Raw genomic sequence first — 26,037 nt, forward strand, 5'->3', positions numbered from 1 at the left:
AATCATTTAGGTAGGCAGATTACTAACTTGGACAGTATGTGCACAGACAGGGAAATATACGCTTGCGCGCGAACTTTAATCACGGATGTATCGAAAATTTCGGACGTATCGATCTTCGTGGTCCTCAGGAAAACACTACACGAACCCCATATCGCATACGTCCGTTCTCCGGGAATTCCAGCAGCCAATGATGCGGCGAGACAATGGCCCATTGTCAGCGGCGCGTATATCATCCCCACCTACTGGTAATTGATTTCCTTTATTGACAACATAAAAGTATTTATTATCTGCGCCGGCCGCTGTCCACAGTCTTATCTCGTGACTGCGGTTCGATAAGAAAGCGCTGCGTATTTAACGGCTGCGAAAGTAGCTCATTGCAGCCGGCGTAGGCGGAACGGAGCGACCATGAAGTATTTTTCCGTCATCGCCATCACTTTGGCGCTTGTCGTCCAGTGCAGCTTGGCCGAACAAGGTGAGTTTTTAAAATTTTTTTTCTTTATATCCTGCGGGTTCCGTTACTACATCTTGTGACCCTTAGAAAGAAACAAAGGTATTGCCTCGAACTGCACCACTACAAATGTCGCCGGCTTGTCTAACGGTAATGGCGAAATATCAACATCAATGCTCATATATCAGATCCCCCCGGCTTGTGGTAAAGTTTGCGCATGGAAAACTAGGTGCCGCTTAAATAGAAGAACTGCCGGAGATGAAAGGCCGGTAAAAAGCGGTTAAAATTTCCTCGGCGTGTGCGTTGCGAGTACGACAAATTTGAACGAAAGCTAAGAGACGTCGTCCAAATACTAAAACGAAGCAGTACGTCAAAGCTACAGTATTGTTAAAAGCAAGTTTTATCAATGAAATGGGAAAGTGGTTTCACGCGACAAGGAAATGATGTTAATACGCGACGCGACATCGAGGAAGGCGTTTTATTCGGGCACTGTGCTTTGTGGCTTCTTTCATGCATCAAAAATGACGTCAGCCAGATGCATCAGAAATGACGATAAATTCAGGCTGTTTTGCAAGCGCACTAAACAACACTAAACTACGCGCTATTATATTTCTCGCTCATTATGGTATTTCTTTTTCTCTGATGGCCGCGTGAGCGACTGTCGACGTCACTATTTTGCAGCGACCTCTACATTGAAACGGAAGCCATTGCTCTGGGAAAACCTCTCGAAAGCTACTGCGCGGGGCCGCTGTGATTGCTAATCATAAGACGTTACGCGACGGGTGTATGAATAGCCCTGAATTCGAGACGTAAATCAATATTGCTTCAAACACATATCCGCAATCTCCTGAAAGGCGTGGGAAAACAGGCTAGTCTTCCAATAGAAGTGCCTAACTCATAGAATGTTTACCATTACTATTGGCAAAATTTATCCGCGCGGAGCTGTATGGCAGCAAGTTTGGAAATGACATGAAATTTGTTAGTTCTGAACAAGCCGTCGTTGCGCATGCCCCTAGAAGCCTGAAGTGAATCCTCGACACTAGATGCAAAGGAATGTGGTGTCTTCGTTACAAACGTAACTGAGGCATCGCTGTCATCTATCAATATATACATTGAATAATACTCAAAACAATCTAAATTTGGCTTTTTTTTCGCTTTGAGAAATTCCTTTACCCAGTTAATATATGTTGAATAGCGTTCTATACAAAATAATATGGTTGAATCGAGTGAATCTTTATTTTCGTGTGAAAAACACACAGCTGCTAGCAACACGTGGTACAGGGCGCGTTGGTGCCCAAATTCCATGGTATAGCCGGTACGAAGAATACCAACAAGTTCATATCTGCGTTCGCTCTTGTCCGTATTCTTTGCGTTATTCTATACAATTAAGCTCTTCTGCGCACTAAAAGCCGCAGCGGTTCATTCAGCAGATTCCAGCCTTGATTAGCATGCTTATTTTTTAAATGAAACTCGAATCAAAGCAAAGTTATTTGTCAAGCCATTCAACTAGACTTTCGTCACCCGACTGTAGCGTACACTCCACATGATTTATGGCTTCAAATAATCTACTCGCAGCGTATATGGGAAACTGATTGGCTGAAGACATTGTAGAAGGCCGAGGGCTATTTGGTGCTTTTTGGCCACGCTAGGAGCTGGCCAATATATATATATATATATATATATATATATATATATATATATATATATATATATATATATATATATATATATATATATATATATATATATATATATATATATATAGGCATGGTGCAACTGACGGTGGTCTGCTCTGGAGCACCGTCAGTTGCACGTCGGCCCTCGGACAGGCAGGATGTGTGTCTAGTGCGCTCCTGTACAACACCTTGCAATGTGGCGAACGTGGTTAAAATCAGGGATCTGAGTTATCAAAGAGGTGCATCGTGATCCTAATGGACTTTTCTCGCAGTCACTGCTCAATTTCCACTATATTTCTTTAGAGCCTTGCTAACGCACTTTCATGAGCATCCATCGTATAAACGAAGTGGTGACATTTATTATCGGTAGAGATACCTTTAGTGCTGTGGTTATACATCTATGCTTCATAAACGACGCTTCGCATTTCGGCTATAACCATTCATAAAGAGTGCTGTCGCGAATTATATATTTTAGTGCCTAACAAGTTATTTTTATTTAGAGATAGCACCGAGTAATAATGTCGGCTTTCGGTATGCTGTGTACAATAGATATTACACTCGTAGCTATGTCACTCTTATCTGTCGTCACACTGTTTTCGGCTGCTCTATCTAAACTACTTGCAGTTTCACGGTTTTTGTCGACATTGGTTACTTTTGTCGTCGATCTTCGTTTCGACAATGTTGTTTCATTTTAAGTGCTAATAAGCCGTTGACAACAAACCATTTAAACAAGGCGCATTCCCACGCGCAACGATTAGGTTTAGGTACATTCGGTATTTAGTTTCGTTATTGATCTCGTGACACAGAACCCGATCCCGTGGAAAACGTCGACCAGCTCCGCGTGGTCTACCCGAACCATTGGCCTGCTCAGTCATGGCCGCAACCTTGGCCACAGCCTTGGCCACAACCATGGCCACAGCCTTGGCCACAACCTTGGCCACAACCTTGGCCACAACCTTCGCCACGACCTTGGCCACAACCGGAGCCTCGACCTTGGCCACGACCTGAGCCTCTACCTGAGCCTGGGCCCAGCCCTTTGCCTGAGGATTCCACGCCGACAGGTAAGTAGATGGAACTGGCCTGTTATGTGCACCATGTTGCATTACGCAATCGTTTAAGCACGAAAAGCCCATGCACACCAAGTAGTCGAAATTAGATTGGGCGTATAATTTTGTGACGTTGCGCTTAGTTTTCCATTCTCATCATGTATTACGCCGAATGGTCGAGATCCTTGTGATCACATCCGAGTCACATCCGAGGGGATGACGACAGGCGAAAAGAACGAAAACTAAAATTTACCTTCACAAATTAATTTCACGATGTATCAATATATATATATATATATATATATATATATATATATATATATATATATATATATATATATATATATATATATATGGCTGTGTTGTCAATTATAGTAGGAGCACCTTCGAATCGGTGGAATAACGTATATCGTTAGGAAATATGGTATATATAGTGCCTTGGATTCGTTTATAACATGTAGGTCTATTTTACTTTAAGATGCATATGCTCGCACTGCCAGTGTGACGACGAGGTGAACCCTTCGCCTTTGAGACTTCGTAATGAGAAGCAGGACTTCGAGTTTTCCCTTTTTCACAAGATGTTCTTCCAAATTTCAATAATTTTACAAAATGAAGTGCACAACTTGGGTAGTCGTCATCTCCTGTCAACCACCCGAAATATCCTACCCATAATTCCTGCTGCCCTAATTTCATCGGCATTCTTTCTTCCTGAAGAACAGTCGGCAATAGAACCACCTTCTTCCTGGTATTGTTGCTATTTAAAAAGGCGATGTCTTTAGGACCACTTCTTTAAGGAGCTTCAAGCATTGGTGACCAGTAGTCGAGCACGGAATGTCACTGGAGCCAACATTGAAGCTGGACTTCTCTTCCAGATTCGACTGCTTGCCTTAGCAGCCTTTTTATGTGCGGAAAGCTCACTCTAGACCGTCATCAATTCAACTAGAGTTCAACAAGCCGATGTCTGGAATGTGACAGCTGCAAAGCACATTTTTAAAGAGATTAGCATTGTTTGCCTACTTGAGCAACTTCGAGTATATTTGTCAAGCGTCTTACGACTATACAGTAATCCAAGTGTTCAACTAGTCTGGGCCACAAGTACCTCATGCCCTGAACATCAGGCTTTCGCCGCTATGCAATACTTTTCATTTCGGAATTGGCACCCTACTGTCGTCATAGTACCTTTGTCGTTCGATCCATTTCATTCCTTCTTCGTCACGGCATCGTCGTCGTACAGTTATCGTCATGCCGTTATTGTTGTTTATGGGGTTTTAATTCCCAAATGCTGGATATCGTTATGAGGGACGCCGTAGTGAAGAAATAAGGGTTAATTTTTAACACCTGGTGTTCCTTAACGTGCAATGCAAGGAACATGGGCGTTATAACAATTCGCCCCCATTGACATGCGGTCGCCGCCACCTCGATTTGATGCAACAATACCTAGATTTGGGCGAGTTGGTTCATCTTGTCGGTTTTCATTTAAAAAAAAAACACTAAGAGCCAAAGTCCTGTTGCCTGCGTTCCTTCAACTTCGTCTGCGCCTTTAGCGTTTTTTTTTTTTTATGAAAACCGTCTTCTTGATTTGGTCTCGAGATATCGGACTTAGCAGAGCAATGCCAAAGGCACTGCTTATGTAGTCGTGGCTGACCCTGGCGTGCGAGTCTAATATCAAAGTGTGCCGATAGCAGAGAAATGCGTGTCGCATAAGTCGAAGCAATGGAAATCTCAGAATGACCACTGTAGATTCTAAATACAGGTGTCGTCAGCTATATGATGTCTCGCTACGTCGTTCTTTCCTTGCCTGCTAATCGCATTAACGGTGACAGTGAGACGGGTTCTTCCGGAATTGATTTTTATTGCCACATTAAATACACGGACACTCATGGGGAATTTCCGCCGTAACCGTGATGTTCCGTATATAATTGTGTATATGTACATTTTATGTTTATTTATGCTTGTTTTGCGAGGTAGCTGCTATACTATTCGACCGTCAAAGTGCCTCAGGCCAGGTGTTAGGTTTTTCGAGTGAATTAATCATGAGATTTTTTGACACTCAAGTGTGCTAACACAAAGTCGGGAAACATCTCATTCACACCGCATGCATCAGACCACATACATCTTAAGTCCTCTGATTCGAACAAAAAGTGCAAAATAATATTGGCGCTCACAATCTGAAGTATATATTTCACTGACGCCGCATATTAGACAAAGTGCAGTGGCGTCATTGAATTACCATCACAGGCCCTAATCTTAACACAGGTCTTAATACTTTCAGGAATGCCAGAACTTTGGTGCCCCCGCATGCGTCACACCCGCGTATAGCTAGGACATGGTTGGAGTTCATCGGAACGGTAATCCTTGCTATCTAAGTCAGGGCTTCGTACTTTGGGTGAAACTGCCATCTCTGTAGCACTTTCACGGCAGTTACCCCAAACTACGCAACGGCTAATTCCCCTTCTCCTCCTCAGTGAAAGTGGAGGAGAGAGTGAGCTACGGATAAATAAAAAAAGCTGCTAAAGAAATCACACAGTTGGTAATGAGGCTTCGGATTCGGCCACAACCATTCATAGAGAGTGGTGGCGCCAATAAAACAGTTTCTTGAATAACAAATTGCTTTTATTTTGGGAGAACCCGCCGTATTTAACTCGGCTTTCGGTATGCTGCGTACAATAAAAATTAATTTCGAAGCTATGTCACTTTTATCTGTCGTCACAGCGTTCTCGGCTGCTCAATCTAAGCTTGTTGCAGTGTTGCAATGTTGTTTAATTTTCCTTCCTAATAAGCCGCAAACAACAAACGCACATAACCAAGGCACCCTCTCAATCGCGACATTGAAGTTTAGGCGCATTCGGTACGTAGCTTCGTTATTGGTCTCATGGCGCAGCACCCGAGCCCGCGGAAAACGTCGACCAGCTTCGCGTGGTCTACCCGAAACCTTTCCCTCCTCGGCCATCGCCTCAACCTTGGCCACAACCTTGGCCACAACCTTGGCCACGACCTGAGCCTCGACCTTGGCCACGGCCCAAGCCTTTGCCTGGGGATTTCACGCTGAAAGGTAAGCAGATGGAACTGTCCTCTTATGAGCACCATGTTATGTTACGAATTCATTGAACCACAAAAGGCTCACGTACACCAAATAGTCAACATAAGTATGGGCGTATATTTTGTGACGTTCCGCATAATTTTCCACACTTATCATGTATTGCGCGGAATGCTCGAGAACCTAGCTATAATAGCGGCGCCGGCAATCAAGTCACATCCAAGGCGATGACGAAAGGCAAAAAGAACTAAAAATGAAATTGGGACCTAGTTGCGCGGTGTTTCAACATATATATATATATATATATATATATATATATATATATATATATATATATATATATATATATATATATATGTATATATATATATATATATATATATATATATATATATACACATGGAGTCGTGCTGTGCTGCCAATAATAGCAGCAGTAAACGCGCAACGGTGGAATGAAGTATATCGTTAGCAAATATTGCACTGGTAGGGCCTTGCTTTCGTTGAGAATATATAAGTCAGTTTTATCTTAAGTATATGCTTACGCTACCAATGTGACGACGAGATGAGCTCTTCGGCTTCGAGACTTCGTAATGAGAAGCAGGACTTCGAGTGTCCCGTTTTTGACGAAATGTCCTTCCATATTTAAATAAGTTAACGAAGTTAACCTCACAACCCGTGTATTCCTCATCTTGGGTCATAAACCCCAATTGTCCTGCCCTTCATTCCTGCTGCCCCAATTTGATCTGTATTCTTTCTTCCTGAAGCACAGCCGACGGTAGAACAATCTTGTTCCTGGTATGCTGCTATTTCAAAAGACGAGGTCTTGCGAACCACATCTTGAAGGAGCTTCAAACATTGATGAGCAATATTCGAGCACGTGATGTCGCTGGAGCCAAGTTGAAGCTGGACTTCGCCAGGGTTCAATTGCTTTCCTTAGGAGCGCTTGATTGTACGGGTAGCTAACTCTACCCTACCATCCATTGAACAACAGTAGAATAAGCCAATGCGCAAGGTGGCGTATCTTCAGGGTGCACCTTTCGTGCGATAAGCATTGTTTCCCTACTTGAGCAACTTTGAGTATATTTTTCTAGTCTCTTACGATTACAGAGTGATCCAAGTAGCCAACTAGTTTGGGCCGCTAGTACCTTATGCCCTGAACATCAGTCTTTCGTTGTTATGCCCTTCTCTGAATATCGGAAATGGCACCCGACTGTCGTCATAGTACCTTCGTCGTTCCATCCATTTCATTCCTTCTTCGTCGAGGCGTCGTCGTTGTACAGTTATGGTCGTGCCGTTCTTGTTTTTTATGTGGTTTATGTGGTTTTAAAGGCGAAAACCTGGATATGATTATGACGCACGCCATAGTGAGGGACTAAAAGATAATATTGACCACCTGGGGTTCTTTACCGGGCAATAAATGCTGGGTACTTGGGCATTTTAACAATTCGCCCCTATCAATATATATGTGGCCGCGGCCACGGGGATTTAATCCCGCGACATCGGACTTAGCAGCGCAATGCCAAAGACACTGCTTTCATAGTAATGACTCACCCAGGCCAGCGAGGGTCAAGGTAAAGTGGGCCGATAGCGGCGAAGTGCGTGTCGCATAAGTCGAAGCAATGCAAATCTCAGAACCACCACTCCAGATTCTAAATACAGGTGTCTTCAGCTATACGATTTCTCGCCACGTTGTTGTTTGCTTGAATGCTAATTGCCTTGTGATTGAAAGTGATACAGGGTCTGCCGGAATTCATTTTTATTGCGATAGTAATTACACGGACATGCCAGGCCAATTTTCGCCTTGACCGTGATGTTCCGTATATAATTGTGTATGTGTAAGTTTTATATTTATGTATGCAGCATATGCGAAGTAGTTGCTATAATATTCAACGGCCGTAGTTGCTCAGGCGAGGTTCTAGGTTTTTTTACTGAATTAATCATGATATTTTTTGACAACTGAAGCGTGGGAACACAAAGTCGCGAAACATCTCATACACACCGCATGCATCAGACCACATGCATGTTGATCCTCTGAGTGTATTAAAAAGCGCGAAACAATATTAGCGCTCAAAATCTGAAACATATGTCACTGGCGCCGCATATTAGACGAAGTGCAGTGGCGCCATTGGGTTGCCTTTACAGGCCCCACGCGGTGTGTCAATGCTTTGAGGAATGCCCGAAGTTTGGCGCACGCGCGTGCGTGTCACCCGCGTATAGTTAGAACCCCGTTGGAGGTCATCGGAACGGTAAACCTGGCTGTCGAGGTCAGGGCTTCGTACTTGGGGCGAAAGTGCCATTTCTGTAGCACTTTGACGCCAGTTAGCCGTTACTACGGAACGGCTCATACTCGTTCTCCTCCCCCATTGAAGGTGGAGGAGAGAGTGAGCTATGGGTACATGCAGACGCTGCTAAAGAAATAATCCAGTCGGTACCTTGACGAAGACGACTTCCCTTCTGGAAATGTGGCTCCAGCAGCATTCATTCTTCCGCTACTGCTGATCACTTCGAGCATGCGTCTTCTTGGAGATTGAGCATCGCACAGAAAATTACTAGCTGTAACTCTGGCGCTGTAATCACTCAGCTACCAGGGAGTGATTGTTACTACATGGATCTGCCTATCGTTCGTGCTTGTGTTTTCAAACGCTTTTGTGACGTTCGTCATCACACTTTATCCGCCTAAATTTCCACACGGTATTAGTTTTCGAAACACAGCAGCAAAGCTCATCTCTTGGTGCATGCAAATTTTCACTAATTATTTCACTAATTTTCACTAATTATTTCACTAAATATTTTTGTTGAAAATGATAAACTTGCGAAGTCTCGAAGCCGTTCAAAGTCAGAGGACGAACTTTAGGCGACTCCGCGTATAGCCCGTCATTTCAATTCTGGCTGAACTGCAACTTCCGCTGACGCTAGTGCTAGAATTCTCTTCATCAATTGTCTTGTAGAAAAGTTTAAGGCTGAAAGTCATATGTTACTTCCTATATTGCTTTGTCTTTTTTGTTTCGAAAATATCTTGTATCCGAATCCTCCATAATACTATCGGGGCATGGAGTGCATACTAATACTTATATATAAAGTACGCTGGCGTCTACAACCCTCTTGCAGGTTGGGAACATCCAAATGAACAAGCTAACTAATCAACTAACCTTAATAGAGAGCAGTCTTTTTCTTTGTTTCATTGTTAACGACATCAACTGATGTGTCCGTGTGTGGGTGAACCTCCTTGCGATGCAGACTTGCCGGAGGTGGACATTTCTGCTGAGGAAGAGTCAAAGACAAGGCAGCGCCGAGCTATCCTTCCCAGGCCTAGGCCTTGGCCCCGCCCCTGGCCTAAGCCCTTCCCTCGTCCCGGGCCCAAGCCCTGGCCAAGGCCTTTCCCCAGACCTTGGGCTTAATCAACACGAATCGCCAGCGCTCCTGCAAAGTCAATTAAAAGCTTAGAGAAGCGTTAAATGCGCTTCGTCTCCTGCTTTGTGTATTGTATATTTGCTCGTTTGATCGACAAACCTTCCGCTGATATAAAGGGCCAGAAGTCGTTAAAGTAAACCTAGTGTCCCCATGTGGTATTCTTTTTCAAACGACAGGGAGGGAATGAGAATCTTTCAGGAACAGCGTAGGGAATGGCCTGAGGTAAAAGCCATCTAGGCTCCTATTCTACTCAAAGGTCAGGGAAAGGTCGGCTGAGGAGTGACAGCAAGGATAGGAAGAGGGATCTCAGGACAGTCGTGCCTCAAGGGCTCACGGACGGCCGTGTATCGTGTTTTATAGGAAAACTCCTAGGAGAGCCTCCATGAGCCTGTGTGAATCAATATTATTGTTTTAGCATTAGTAGGGTCACAGTGTAAAAAAGTGTAGGTGTGTGAGAGGTTGGTCAAGTAGTAGAGGTAGAGGTGACGGTGGTCCGCTTCGGACTAGTTTCAGACCACTTCGCTTCCCGAAGATGCAGGACGCGTGTCGAGAGAACTGATGAACAGCACTATGCAATGTGATAAACACAATTTAAGTCGTGGATACGGGACCTCAGAGAGGTGCGACATAATGATAAGACATTTCTATAGCATTTGCAGCTAAATCACAATTGAATTTTATTTTTATTAAGGCACTGCTCTTTTTTTGCAAAACAAAACTGGCGATAATCCGCATTTTAGGAAACGAGATGCTGCACAATGTTTACAAATGCATAACTTAGCTGTCACAAAACCGATATCGCAGATATCGCAAGCAAGTGACATGTATTTGAACTTTCCGCGAAATTATTTATTTATTTAAGAAGGTATGTACTCCCGATTCACTGGCGTCTTAGGAAATGTTGTTTAATAGACGCCGTTTACCTGTTTTCTTTCGATGGAGGCAGTTTGCAAAAATTGTGAAGTCATCGTTATTGCTAAATAACCGTGTTTTCAGCTTGATCATTGAGGTTTTCACTTTTTGGGTCTTACAATACTAGTAATTGTTTATAAAAACACTGATTGCACAAATTAGGCACCTAATCAGTACTCTCGGTACGACTTAACATTTTATTTCAAATGCTACAAAGCTACTCGAATTTGGTACAGTTGAAGAGGACAAAATAATTCCTATGTCCCTGTGTCTTCAAGTAGAAGCTTCGGAGGTAAAGCTTTCTTTTAAGAGGAAGCTTTAGCTCGGGCCAGACTCCAACGCCGCCGATTAAAATACATGCAAAACGCAGAAATGCATTTCTCAGATAACCCCTGCGCCAGTTTTATTAATTGTGTGAAATTTTAGACATAAATTTAAGTTCTGGTGACTGTTGGAAGCAAAAATTTTGATTTAGGGCCTGAATTTCCAACAGATGCGTTTAAAGAAACGTAAATATGGAAAAATGGAAGCCTGAAATTTACAAATTTGTCCCTCTGCATCAAAAAGAGATATCCCCGTTTTCTAAAGTTTGTCCGTTAGAGCATCTAAAGCGGAGAAATTTCATATGTTTGGACAGCTTACGTGAATTTGTTACAGTGTTTACAATGCCTTTGCAAAATCATACTCTCGTAGTCGCACTATACTACAGAACAATGTAAAATACATACGTACAAGAAAAATATGGTAGGCGACCCTAATCTTTGACTTAGGCGTCTCTTGGTGGCACTCTCATATCGGCGTTGGTGTTCTTTAGGTTAAGTTTTGGCGAACGCTACGCACGAACAAAATTCGGTGGCAACTGTTTTCCATTATTTAGCCGATTAAATATCAAGCCACCTTCTTTTGTGTGAAGTCATTAAAGACGTCATTACTTCCGCTTTATACTTCCGGGTTTCCAGGAATTCCGCCAAAGTCGTGCTTACGTCGCGGCTCTTTATAGTCTACGATTCTGTGCTTCGGGGTCGGTAATCAGTGATTTCAAATTAATAATGATTGTTCCAGACACGTCAGTAATTCAACTTGTAACTATGCTTATTCTCTGATATTACATATATAATGAAACCCATGAACTTTGTACCGAACTATTCTTTTTTCTGTTTTTCCGGTCGTCTCAGTGATTTCTAAATAATTCTAATTATTCCAGACACTTCAGTAACTAAAGAGATAGAGATAGCAAGGAGAAGAAAGGCAGGAAGGTCAACCAGACGAGCGTCCGGTTTGCTATCCTACACTGCGGGTGAGGGAAAGGGGAAATATAAAGAAGAAGAAAGGAAGGACGCAATGACTGTGCCAGCAGGGAAGCACCGTGACACCAAGTGGAGTTCCATAGCTGGTGATCTGCGTTCATCACATCTGGGACGACGAAAGTGCTAGTAGTCGTCGCATGAACAGGAGGCTGCGAGTGAGCTATGGGGCTTACTCGAGAGTCGCAAGCACTGGATTAAGAGCATGCAGTACTTGCACTGCACTTCGCGCTGACGGAGTATGCAATTTGCTGAAAGTACGCGAAGGGTATTTATGAGGGACCGATACATTACAACCACTTGCTTGTCTTCTTCGGACAATTTATCGGGAGTCGATGCTGTGGACTCTACCGCGGTGTGCTGTATCCTTTGATGTGAATGCGGCTCTGGCTGTGGCGCCGGCAGTGGCTCCGGCCGTGCTTTCAACGGTGGTTTCAGCTGCGCCATCGGCTGTGGCCCCGGTGGCTTCTTCGGCTGTCACTTCATCTTTCGCGTTGGCTGTCGCTTTGGAAGTGCAGGTCAAGCTTCAGTATTGTTGTTCTGTGGCACGACCTTAGACTCGAATCCACCCGGCCTAGGGGGCCGAGGAGGAGCAGTTGCCGGATGTCGCACTCTCTTCACGGAGGCATCTGTGTTCTTTTAAGTCCGTCGGTGTCGGGAGCGTCGCTTTCTAAGGGTCGCAACAGTTTCCCGACAAGACGAACGGTCTCTCGCCATCTGCTTCAAGACCGCTCTTTTCTTCTGCATTTTGGGACCGTCCTTTGAGATAGTATCATGGAACCCAATGCAATTGGGGCAATTTAGAGCCGTGGCTACACAGGAGTCTGCAGCGTTGGGCTCTGCACAGCGCGAGCAAGCTCTCGTGTTCTAGCACACAGCGCTCACGTTTCCCAGGCTTATGTAATCGCGGAGTTTAAGTGGCCTTCGTATAAATTGTTCCACGGGGCGTCCAAAGTGGCCCACCTTGACGCGTGAGGCAACAGATAGGCCCTTCAAGATTACTTTCGCACAGCGGGATTCGCCGAGTCGAGACACGTGAGTTATGCCGAAACCTTCAACGGCTGGCTTCACTAGAATAGGAAAGTCAGCGCTAGAGATGGAGATTTCCACGTCGTAGATGACACCAGTAGTGGTGTCACTGTCCAGAGGAATACACGAGCGGACCTTCATGCCACCAAGTTCCGTAAGCTTGCTCAAAGTTCGCAGCGCAGTACACGTCACTAGCCAAGACATTTTTTTTTTTTCGTGTGTTGATTCTGACATCCATGACTTGATTGCGCGTCACTGCTTCAAGAAGCACTGAGACAGACTTTCCGTTGACTCGTCTCAGGTTGTCGGTAGCGAGTTCTGGTAGAAATAGAATCGTACTGACTGAAGTATTCGGAGTTGGTCCCACAGTCGACGTGCTTGAAGTCTGGAAGGCCCTGGTATTTCTCCGTTTCGCCTTGTGGCTCCTCACAAGCTGAAAGTATTCATCGTAGAAGTCCTCAACGCTGAGCGAGTGCACACTAGTATCGTCGCAGTCGATGTCTCTCTGGAGGCCAGTCCGCTTCCTAGACGCAGCTACCACTGAAGTTGCCATCTCCAGCAGAGGCGCGGGGACCTCAAGTTGCATCCGTGCCACAACCCATGAGGACTCGGCGGCCTTTGCCAGTCGAGTCCTCATAGCCTGAACGTTGGCGTCTGCGCGGTGTTGTCGCTGTTCAGGAGTTTCGTTTGCCCTCGCGTTTCAATTGGCGTCGGCATAAGCGTCGAAAGGGCATTCCCCTTGTGCAGGAGTTTCATTGGCGCGGTCAGCACATTTTCTCAACTTGTCTGTTCCCAACTACTTCTCTCCTTTAGCTACAACGTCAGGATCAGTCGACAGCCGCTTACGCTTTCGTTTCGGCCGAAGTTGTGCATTCAGTCGAGCCCGGCGCTCTGGGTCGACCAACCCGGACGGACCAAACGCCTCATCCATGGCCCATCTCCGAAGAACTGCGACAACAACTTCTGACGAGCTGATAAATTAAGATACGAGGAGAACCGTGCCCGGCGATTCCCCACACCGGCCGCGCTCGGCCTAACCTTGTAGCCGAATAGAAACACAACTGCTTGTCCCGGATTGGAATCCCTAGAGATAGCGCACTAAATAACACCGAACCGTCTCTTGTGTAGGTACTACAATAAGTCATGACAGCCTCCTCAGCGCTACACGCTGTGTATGAAACCGAGTATAGTCATCTAGCAATCCTGGCATGATAAGGAACATCGCCACGGTAATTTAGGCGTGCCTCCTCAGTGGTGCACGAAATGAGAACGAAGAAAAACCATTAGCGTCTGTAACCCGTAAATGAACGTGTCCGTACCACATAAATTACCGTATTCACTACGATAAAGCTCCCTGCCTTTCGCCAGCGAGCTCCGGCGTCCGGCTTCATTCAGTTCTGACGTGGCAGCTTCCGGGTTGCCGGATGGGACTCTTTCTACGTCACACGCCCGCCCGCATAGCGTTTTTCTTTGCTTGTCCTCATCTTTGCAGGAAAAGAGACGTCACTAATTCGCACAAAACGATGAGCAAGCTTCCCTTGCCATGTGTCAGTAATTTTGAGCGCTGAGTGACGGACAATAAGTTTGCAGAAACATTGCAGCAGTTCCTGCTGAATGCACAGTTAGTAGTTATTATTTTATCTTATTTTACCACCCATATGCCTCGCGGACATCTATGTTCGAATCTAATGACATGTAATGACATCTTAGTTGAAATCAAGAACAAGAAATTGGCATGGGGAAGTCATGTAATGAGGCGCGAAGATAACCGATGGTCATTAATGGTTACGGACTGGATTCCAAGGGAAGGGAAGCGTAGCAGGGGGCGGCAGAAAGTTACGTGGGCGGATGAGATTAGGAAGTTTGCAGGGACAACATGGCCACAATTGGTACATCACCGGGGTAGTTTGAGAAATATGGGAGAGGTCTTTGCCCTGCAGTGGGCGTAACCAGGCTGATGATGATGATGATGCCTCGCGGAAAATTCTGAACACAAATAAGGTTGTCTCCGTTAGCACGTTGGTACAGTAAAATAAAACACGACCGAAATGACGTCCCTGCGGTATCTGTCCCATGCAGTTTTCGTTCTTCATTGCAAGATCGAGTTTTGAGCAATGAACTTTTCCACGTGTGTTCGGGCCTGTCAACCTACATGACGTTCTGTTTATGAGTCAACTGTCCCAAGAATGGCACACGAGCAATATACATTTCTTTCAAAAAATTTCAAAAATGTACACATTTGTAAGCACTACTTGCATAGTATTCTCCCTAAATATTTTGAGCGGAAAAAAAGTTTCCGCCCGTGAGCGCCATTTGAATTTCACGGCAAGCTAGAAGAGCAAGTGCGAAACAAAAATGTGCCAAAAATCAACCGTTTAGCACAATATTTCAAACTTGGCGTTTTGCCGTTGTCTAAACATTGTGCATTTATAATAGGACTGTTTCGCGAAATGTTTTTTTTTTATTTTCAATCCTTAGCATGCGCAAAATCTTAGCATGCGCAAATTATAGCGTTTTCGGAAATCTTTTTCACAAAAAACGGCCACGGAAGAAAACCTGTGATTATTTTTAGAACTGTCCCTAAAACGTACCATAGTTTAACAGTTTATTTTCTACCATGTTCTTCGTACAGGTTGTAAAATAACAGCGTGACTCTGGCAACATTGCTATGTTGGCCTATGTTTAGACGTAGGTAAGACACAAGGTGGTCAGTGGAAAAATGCGCAGGAAAGCAGGTCTAATGGGGAAGCATAACAACTTTTGCCACGGAAATTTATATCGAAGTAATTTGCGTTATCGCCCCGAAAAAAAAAATTTGAATTCAGTCTCACCACTGCAATATTTTGATTCGCGCTTCGGCTTCACCTCATAGCAGGTTGGCGGGACACACAAATCAACTAGATTTGTTGCATAAAAAAATTGGTTGTCTGTTCAGAGCAGGTAGTTTTAGGATTTTTTTTCGTGCTGTATCGTTTCTAATCATACCGGATGATCATTCATAACTTTTATGTAATTTTTAAACATTGCATGTGGGAAATAGCCTAACTCTTGTTATTGAGCTGACATTAAAGAGGCGGACAATAGTAGCACGAGCAATCCAAACATCATCATTATCATCATCAGCCTGGTTATGCCCACTGCAGGGCAAAGGCCTCTCCCATACTTCTCCAGCTACCCCGGTCATGTACTAATTGTGTCCATGTTGTCCCTGCAAACTTCTTAATCTCATCCGCCCACCTAACTTTCTGCCGCCGTCTGCTACGCTTTCCTTCCCTTGGAATATATTCAACTAATAAAAAACCATCACTAATTAACTTCCTAATAGGTTACTTTGCAGGACACATTGAAATTTACGAATTGTAGCCGGTGAGCCTGCAAGACGCATCCACTTGAATTTAATTTCCAGGAACATACCAGTTTCAAGATATTATTTCCCAAAATGTGTTGAAATACGTGCACGCTGTAGTTACATTGTGCTTCAATGCATAAAAGAACGTTTTGTTAGAGATGTAAGTGGGAACAACCGTGCATTATTGTGGCGAGTTTAATGGCACCTATCTCGAAACTTGTGTCATTGTGGAAATTCATTCCAACTGTATATGTCTTGTAAACTCACCGGCTAGAATTCTTAAATTGCAATATGTGCTATAAAGTAACTACTTAAGAAGCCAATTCGTGAAAGTTGATTATACAGTTGAATATGTCCTTTGATTTATCGTGCAAGTAATGTCCACCTCTCTAAATAATCCCGCTCAAGGACTAGAATTATATCTGCAGCAGCCTATATCTAAACGTTCCTAAACCTTAAACATAATCACTCCGTATAAAAACGCGATAGCAAAGACAATAGTAAAAAATCCAACAATATTACTGACTTAAGTACCACAGTGTCTCAATAAAAAAGAGCTATACTCATTGGTTTCTTCAGGCTTGACATCACGAAGGCCTTCTGCTGCGTGTTCAACAAGAACTTTGTCGGCTACTGTTTATTTTGCCTGAAGTACCTGGAATGATAGTAGAGTCATATCATGGAACTACTGGATCATCTCCCCATCCTATTACAAAATACCACCGCTTCCCTGGTGCGCGGGCGCCAAAACTATGACAATTACGAGTTCTTTTTATTCTGATCTTCTGATCCATAAAGCCTTTCTTTCCATGTTCTCCGGAGCCGTCAAATGCATCGACTGGCCGACATTTAGATCAATCCTCAAAGACTGCTGTCGCGATGACATACCATACAGCCTATAGGGGACGCAATAAAAGGTGCATTGCAGGAGGGCACACCTTCGATTTTGAAAAGCTCCGCCCGCACCGAATTCGACATCGTGCTAGAGAAAGTTCGGGCGATTCGCCGGCGTGCAGAATGAAGATACAGGCGAACAAAGTCCATTCATGATTTGAAATTGGTGAAACGCAGACTGAAGAAAATACAGGTTCGTATGAATAAGCTCGTTTTCACAGAAATGAACGTCTTTCTGCGAGTCTCTGGATCCCCGAAAGCCTCTGTCTCATATGGAGAACTGTTCGTTTCCTCCGTGCAACCACTGGACAGCGTCACCGATTCAATTCCCTGGATCTTTGCCTACGATGCAAGGGGCTTGAAGGCGCAGAATCTTTTTGTAGGAGCATTGCCAGTAAAGCAAATTCAAAGGGAGTGCAGGCTTACGACCAGTCACCATTCTAGAGGAAACAGAGGTTGCGCTTGCTTTATGCAATCGTTCCTCTGCGCCAGAAGCAGACGGCATTACATACCGTGCTCTGTGCAACAACTCGTGGTAGACTGGCATGGTTCCCCAGGAACCATGCCAGTAAAGTCGCCTGATTCCGCTTCTCAAAGCTCGCAAGTCGCCTCTGGACATTGCGTCGTACCGTCCGATCGCACTTGGCATTTGTGTCGGAAAAGTAATGGGAAAGATGGCTCTAAACCATCTAGAGTGTTACCTAGAGCACCAATAAATTTATGCAGATACGTTGAAAAGGTTCATGAGCAGCCGTTCATCTATAGAAAATGTTGTCGACTTTGTAACGTACGTCGAATTCCAGAAGGCCTGTAAACGCTTGTCTGCTGCCTTGTTTCTAGTCGTTAAAGGCGCTTACGATAATTTCACCTATCAAGCCATCGTTAAGGCGTTAGAAGCAATAGGACTTCGTGGCAAGATGTGTATCTGGGTTGCGATCATTGTTCGTGCCGCGGATGGTCCAACACGCGAGTATTACAGTAGCCGCGGAGCCCCTTAGGCGAAGTACTAAGCCCAATGCTTTTTAATCCAGCTCTGATTAGACTACTAGAGGATAGGCAGCGTTCTACTCTCTATCTACGTCGACCGAGTCTGTGTCTGGACTTTGGGGGTGAGCTCGCAGCAGTGCTCACAGTTACTGGATCAACAAAACTGTCTATCAACACTATCTACCAAACTTAATCGACTTTTTTCGCTGGTTTCACGCTGACTGAACCTGTCTCGCGCAACTGTTGCTCCCAGTTCACGCTCGTGAAAGTGACTTTTGGCCCGCTCTACCACTTCTCGCGTAGGCGGCCGCATATCTAGTACACTTAAAGTAGCACGGAAGTGCGCAATGTCGATCTATCGTAGGTAGCCATATATTCAGGATTTCAACTGTTACAAACTTCTGGTATCATGGCTTTTATTCCTATCTACACACAATATCATCTGCACCACCATGCTTTGCATTTCCCGCCGAAAGGCTTATGAGGTGAAGTCGAAATGCGTACGAAAATATTGTAATGGTTAGACTCAAATTCAAAAATGTTCTTCCCGGGGAAAACGCATATTACTTCGGTTAATATTTCCGTGCTGAAAGCAATTATTCCTCTCAATTAAATCCGCTTTTCGGGGTATTTTTTCATGCTCACCTCAGTGTGCAACTCACCTTAGTTTGTTACCGAAGTCTAAATAAAGGCCGAAATAGCATTTCTGCCAAATTCATGCTTCTACTTTAGATCCTGTGCGCAGCACAGAGGCGAAAATAAAATTTTATAAGATACTATGTTTTAAGGACAGTTGTATGAAAACACTTCCAGGTTTTCTTCCGTGACTGTTCTTTGGGAAACAGTTGTGCCCATTATCGGTGGCGGTTGTCAACTTGCTCTCTCCCTATTTCTATTGTGTGTTTGTATGTTTCCATATCTAGTAACAATAATAACAATAACCTTACAATATTACTATAATTTGGCCTTTTTTACCGCGGTGTTAAGGATTAAATAACATAAAAAACATAACTTTGTGAAAATGTTTCATATCGAAAGAAATATGTTCAGACAACGCAAAGTACAAAATAATACGCGAAACGGCCGATTTCTGGCAAATTTTTGTGTCGCAACTGGTTCTCCCACCGTTTCGTGAAATTAAAAAGGCCCTCACGGGCGCAAAAAAAATGTTTGCCGCTTAACGTACATTGGGAAAATCCTGTGCAACTAATGCTTACATACGGTGAACTTTTGTCATTTTTGAGCAGAACGGATGTTGGTCGAGCGCTACGTTTGGGACAGTTGGCGTGGAATGACCCTTATTGCTTTGTCATAACCAGTATTAACTACATGGCCTCAACCACCAATCTACCCTGTCAGCTTTTTCTACCTTTAAGTAATTTCCTCTCCTAATGCTTGCCTACTGTCACGTTTAAAGCTAATAGCTTTGTTGCGCTCATTCGTCCGTGTTTGACAGCCGCTAAAACTGGCGCCTGCACTTTCAATGCTTAGGTGTGGAGAGCTGTCATCGCCAAATTTATCAGATTGTAAAACCCTTGACGTGAATGTACTTCTTAAAAGCCTATGAATCCTAGATGTGGCAGTCGCAATAGTAAATGAAATGTTGCGACAAAACAAGGGCTATTCCGGATATTGTGAAGCTAGGCAATGAGGTGATAATGCGAACGCGGAACTTACTTTTGTTGATTAAATGCCCGAGTGACATCGTTATTACACAGGCGTGTGCGTGTTACGAAGGCCCGCACTAGGCCGATGCCGACAAGGCGCTTCCAAGACACCTACACCGATGATCGGCCGCCGGCCAATCGACAGACTGTGTCGCCATGAGGCATTCCGTCACGCTGAAGCCTGTTACACATGATGCGATTTTTGTCACACCGGCAGTGCCATTTTCGTCATTTGCGACGCAAATCGCAGTCGCAGTTCCGACAGCCCGATTCTTGGCCGCGACCAACCGGTTGGTCGCACAGTCGCAGCGATCGCTGCGACTTTCCGTCGAAATTGCCCGGAGAACTATTTCAACGGTTCCGCGCCTCGCTGAAGGAGTGTAATGCGCAGAGACGTGGATTAACGAATTCGGTGCGTGCGCTAAGGGAGAATAAAAAAGCTTGTATCGCAGATTCCATTCTCCCATTTCTATGTGTTCGTTGACACGCTATGCAGCAAATGAAGCTCATTTTCACGTTTGCGTCGCACACCTTTGCGAGTTGCCACGAGACGACAGGGCCTTTTGAAGTCTTCACAATTTTCTTTTGTTGAATACTATGCGAAAATCGGTCGTTCGGATCAGCTTAAATAACTTCAACCTCGGCAAGGTCAAACGACAAGACAGCAAAGTACCCGAAGTTTCAACGTTGTGCTGAACGCGGTACCATTCAGTTTCATTTTCTTGTCCGTTTTCAAGCGTGAATATTCCGATGCACCTTGAAAGGTTCTCTTACCTCACTTACTTATTAAATTTGACAATGCAATCGTATAAGCTATCGTAATGAATTCTCTACAATTGCATTAACTCTTTGGCTTGAATAAACAGCGTCGTTAATTTGTTTTCGAATATTTCATGGAAGTTGCATCTCTTCTCTGGAGAATATTTTTCCTTGCACAGAAACCAATAACATTAAATATGTTGCAGACTTTGTCTCCTTACTGAACCTGCATTAACATTTGCTTTGAACGGTAATTAACTCCGTAGTTAGTAAATTAAGTAAATTATTGACTTGCTGAAGTGGCACAGTGACAACGTACCGTCCTGCACCGTCATATAAAACTCGTGCAACAATGCGAAAAGCAGACAAACAGCTCGTTCTTGTGGAGATGAAACAGTAGAAGATGACACGTTAAAGAAAAATAAATCAAAACTGTGCAGTGAAGTCAGCCAGTTGGATCCCTTCCTGTGAACCTTTGAATTTTTTAAGTACAAACGGTTCTTGCACATTCACAGCTTATCAAGTGTGCAGAAACATTTTTGCATTTCAACTATACACAATATGTGGTTTATTCGATAGAGGACCAAAAAATTATTTTTTGCAATGAAAAACGTATTCCAAGATTTACCTACATACAGGCAAGAAAAAAATCTGTAGACAACAAAACTTCTGTTCGATTTATTCACCTGCCACTGCGGCTATAGCATTCTGCTGCTAACACAAGGCGAGGGGTTGAATTCCCAGCCATGGCAGTCGCATTTCAATGGAAATCGCAGGTAAAAAAAGCTGTTGCACTTAGATTTAGTTAATCATTATTTATTCAACCCTAAAACTTCCAGACACTAGGCATAGGGGGGCATGCTTTTACAAAATGTGACATCAATCGAAAGGAAAGGGCGCAATTGTAAAACTAGCATCGTTTCTCATACATCGAGTGTGTAAACATTCATTGCATCAATATGCACTGTTCAAGAGCACTCCACAAATAGGCATGATCAGGCATAGCAATTACTCTGTCAGAAAGTTGGTGTTACAGATGTATAACTATCAAGACATGAATGCTCATATTACATTGTGCACACAGCACACATAAAAAAGTTTTCAAGAGTTGCGTAATACCCCGTATGGAAGAATGAAGAGAGTGAAGAGGCCTATAACACCAGTACCTCATGCTATTCTAATAAGAGGAACTACTATCAAGAATATTTCCGGTAAAGCACTTCAGGTAACCAGTAACTTTATGAAAGACAGAAAATACCAGCTGAGAATTGGAGGTACATTTGGCCCACCCACACCTACAACACAGGCACACTATAATAAGCAATACAGTCTATGGTGTACTACAGTCTATGGGAAAGCTATATTATACAGAAATAAAGAATGATGCGACAAGATCTCGACAACACTGCAGGCTTTCTTGGCCAGTCAGGCTTTTCGCTTTCTGATAAGTCAATTTACATCGACGTTGGAAAAAAGACTGGAATCGAGAACTACCCCTGGTTGCACATTGTGCCCCACATAGCTTGACAAATATAACGTCAAGTCAACATCTACAAATCCTCAGCTAGTGTAAGAACACGACGGCATAGCCAGCACGTGGGTGAAACAATTATGTCATGCCTGGACGCAAATTCTACACCTGGTGAAAAGAATAATCTCGAAATCACGGGGGGTAGATGAGCGGATACTATGCAAAATCGCAGATGCTGTGTTTGTGTGCAAGGTATTGTACGGTATGAATTACCAGCAGCGCCTAAAGAAGACACCTTGTCGAATACAGGCATCCGGCAATAACAGGTCTTTCCAACTTTACCATGCCTGAAGACCTCTATGAGAAAGAGCAAACGAACAAGCACCTAGATAAAGTAGAGTGGCAGCCAGCAGCACAAACTGTTTGTCTCAAGAGCTCGGAGCATGGTCAAACGATACTATGCCAGCAAGCATATGAGATGCAAATACGACAACCCCTCCCTTCACAAACACAATCTCAGGAGCATCTGAACTTGAAACACTACAGGCCCATCAAGTGCAATATGGGGCAAACAATTAAGCCAGGAGATTATATGCGACTGCCAAACACACAGAGGTGGCTGCTAATCATGAAGATGCAAGAAAACATCAGGCATGTATAGTACACTGATGTGACCTTAGCAGTGTAAGAGTAGTATGACACTACATTAAACCCCCATACAAGTGGGCTCCATTCCAGGTCATCCTACACCTAGAAAATCTGAACTGAAAGCAATCAAAGCAGCACTTGCAGTGCAAATTTGCAGAGTACAACACCCTGCACACCTGTATGGATGGATTCACCAGAAACTGTCTGGGCCTGCACATCGCACAAGATTGTCAGGACAATCAGGAGATTAACACGCGACTTCCAAGCTCACGGCCAAAAATTAAATTACAGGATACATAGCCATGCAGATATTCCAAGACACAAGCGGGCTTATGAGCCCGACATAATAACTGAAAAGTGGACGAGTTAGTGTGTATTCATTACTAACGAAAGCGCGACAGATATACAACGGACAAGAACGAAGCGCTCTGTGTGTTGACTTCGTTCTTGTCCATTGTATTTCTACTGCACTGTAGTTATTGAATTCATGAAGCTGCACGGGAGACTAACGATACCCCCGCCAAGGCCCCGATATGACATCCAAATATACCCACGCACACGTACACACACGCACACACAAAAGTAGTATGAACAGGATGACACTAGCGACGGATGAGGGCTACCTTCCAACTAAGGTTCATTGTAAAAATGTGTCGATTTAAACAGTTTACCAGAAAAAGAAAGAAGCTTTGAAGTCTAGATAAAAAGTGGTGCTTGATGCAACCAAACATAAATAAAAATGCTACTGAAATATAATACAGAAAAATTCCAAGTACACGAAATAAATCATTACAATCGCCAATTATGCATGCCAGCCCTTATCAAAATATACTGTTCTTATTCCAGTAGACAGATTGACAGCTTGCTTATGCAAGCACACTCTTCCAGTTCCATGCCATTTGGAAAAAACTTGAGTTTCTTGGAAGGTAGCTTCATGCGCACTTGGTGATTACAATGCCTTTTCCCTCCTGAACTTGTATATTTATTTGTATTTTCTCTATTTCCTGTTTTTGGTTATGTTTTGTTTCATCAAGCACTAGTTTTTATCAGGCTTTCTTGCTGTACAAATTTCTGGTAACTTTTATAAATCACTGCATTTTCCCAATAAACCTTTTAATTGGAAGTTAGTGCAGCCTGTTATTACTGCTTCACGCTGTAAGCTCTTGCAATATTACCCAAATTAAAATTTATATAAGATGCACAGAAGAATCATAAGGGCCACTAAAGTGACTTGTTACAGTCTAAAAAAATTAAGAATAGCCTGGCTGCAGGCGGCACCAGAGAACACATAGAAGGAACGAGAAAACCGAGGGGATCTAACAACCGAACGTTCAATGTACATGCCGGGTAAGTACTGGCTGACAAGCAATAAATCGAACATACACAAAAAGGAGAAGCAAAAATTAATATGTGTTTCCTGACAGGGAATGCCACCATTTATGACACAGGCCATGCTGCGCCATGTTCCCAGCGTTTTTAGATCTGCAGCTTGCATAATTTATCTAGGCATCCGATCTGCAAATAATGCTAGCTGCTTAGACAAATTATGGAAGCTGTAGATGCAAAGAAACTGGGAGAATCTTGTGTCAGCATGGCCTCTGTTACACTTTCAGAGGTGGATGTGTTTCCTGTAGGGATCTGTATGGGGTCATATCAGTTTTTGCTTCTCCTTCTTTTGTAACTTCGATTGATGATTTGTCAACCAGCATTTACTCGGCATGTTCAATAATCTTTCATTTGTTAATGTGCCTTATTATCGTCTTGGTCTCTAGCAGAAAGGTGTTCATTCTTTTTACAGCGAAGCTGTATGTGCCCAGGCGGAACACTCGTGGTCCGACCACAGGAACCCTACTGCGGGGGTATGAGCCATTGCATTCGTCTTACGTGGCGGAGAGACAAATTTCTCGTTGGGTAGGCATAGAAATGCTTATGAATTTAAAACATATACATTTATGTACCTATTATTGCAGCGAAGGGACACAGAGGGGGGCAGGGCTAAGAGAAGATCATGATGACATGATTATCTCACAGCAAAGGTGTGTCGGGCCATTGGCTACACCAATAGTGAGGTCGTTTCTCTCTCACAGCAGAGCGCGCGTGCAGCAGCCTCTCTCCGACTTCCAATAGGTTCAAAAATGTGCCCCTGTATTTATTTAAACGAAATGTGCAGCCCCAGTGTGTCACTTGGTAACTACATTACATAACCGAGTCATAAATACTATGATTAACGCATTCGGAAACACAAATGCGTAAGATATTTCAGAAAGCCTTTGATGGACCCGCTGGATTAACACAATGAACCACTCATTGCACCTTCCATGATGGTGTTGTGCGAAGCGATGTGTGCATTTCAAATAAACACAGTGGTAAACCCAAGCCAAACGTGTGCGTGACCTGATTTAGAAACACAGACATAACCAATAATTCAGAAAGACTTTAATAAACCGTCGGAATTCCCCGCGTGATAAACACCGGGGCCGCGCATTTCAGCTTGGCTGGTTTATCATCTGTGCAGGGTGCATGGGCACCAATTTTTTCTGTTATTGGTTGTTAAGTATTGTGCAGTATTTTGCGACTAAAACACTTTGTTGGGCTAGTTGTTGCATTGTATTGGTGCTGCTTGTTCTTGTAGTTTTTTTCTTATCGTTGTACCCGTCTTCCTTTTGTAACTACTTTTCATTGCCCCTCACCTAATACTCCAATCATGCAGCCTGCGAGGTATACAAATTAAGTACATAAGCACATTTTATTCATTCATCTGCATAAACCTTGTACCATCCCTTCCTCAACAAATGTCACTGTGTTGATGTCTCACAGTGTGCATCTGTATTAACAGCCGTTTGCATTTTGGTTTAATGTGTGAAGAGTGTAGTGCATAAACATTACATGACATTATGGTTGTGACCTATGCTGTTCATAATAAAAACTTGCAAAAGTGGTATGCTGGATTGTTGAAAATAATACCAATTGTATATATCGCAGTTACTTTACCAGCATTTAACTGACCACTTGAGCATAACTTCACTTTGCATTGATTGCAACACGTGCACTGAATCTGCACTTTTTTGCTTACTAATGTGGTCGTTACTGCATGGCCGCATCTTGTAGAATTGAAAACAAAGTTGCATAAATAAGTTTGTTGCAACATATTTAAAAGTATGCGTACATCACTGCGATTGCAGCACCAGAATTTGATACGAACACGCACAACATAGGATGCGGACAAATGCTGAGGACAAACTCCCGAATGTTCGCATCCTGATACCTATGAAAGTGAACAATTTCATTCCATGCCTGTTAATGAGTGGGAGAAAGAAAACTTAATTGCGTTCCTGGAACAAAATCGCATTGATCAGCTTAGAGATATAGTCATGCTTAACACTTTTTAACACTTTCGAA

The 26,037-nt window shown here is 43.6% G+C and overlaps 1 protein-coding gene across 2 annotated transcripts in view; it reads left to right on the forward strand.

Moving 5' to 3' along the window:
- The first annotated feature begins 360 nt into the window (after positions 1 to 360).
- Positions 361 to 26,037, forward strand: part of LOC126526418 (uncharacterized) — a 54,811-nt gene continuing 29,134 nt past the window's right edge. Inside the window, exons 1-4 of one of the 2 annotated variants that reach the window (XM_050174331.3) lie at positions 361 to 472; positions 2,931 to 3,185; positions 6,052 to 6,222; positions 9,445 to 9,679. In XM_050174331.3, the coding sequence (XP_050030288.1) occupies positions 406 to 472; positions 2,931 to 3,185; positions 6,052 to 6,222; positions 9,445 to 9,605 (654 nt within the window). In that variant the 5' untranslated portion in view covers positions 361 to 405 and the 3' untranslated portion in view covers positions 9,606 to 9,679. Of the gene's footprint in view, positions 473 to 2,930; positions 3,186 to 6,051; positions 6,223 to 9,444; positions 9,680 to 26,037 lie in introns of those variants that run through there. The other variant, XM_050174332.3, reaches the window with a different exon arrangement.

Source organism: Dermacentor andersoni, chromosome 8, assembly GCF_023375885.2.
Source record: "Dermacentor andersoni chromosome 8, qqDerAnde1_hic_scaffold, whole genome shotgun sequence".
NCBI classification, from domain to species: Eukaryota; Metazoa; Arthropoda; class Arachnida; order Ixodida; family Ixodidae; genus Dermacentor; species Dermacentor andersoni.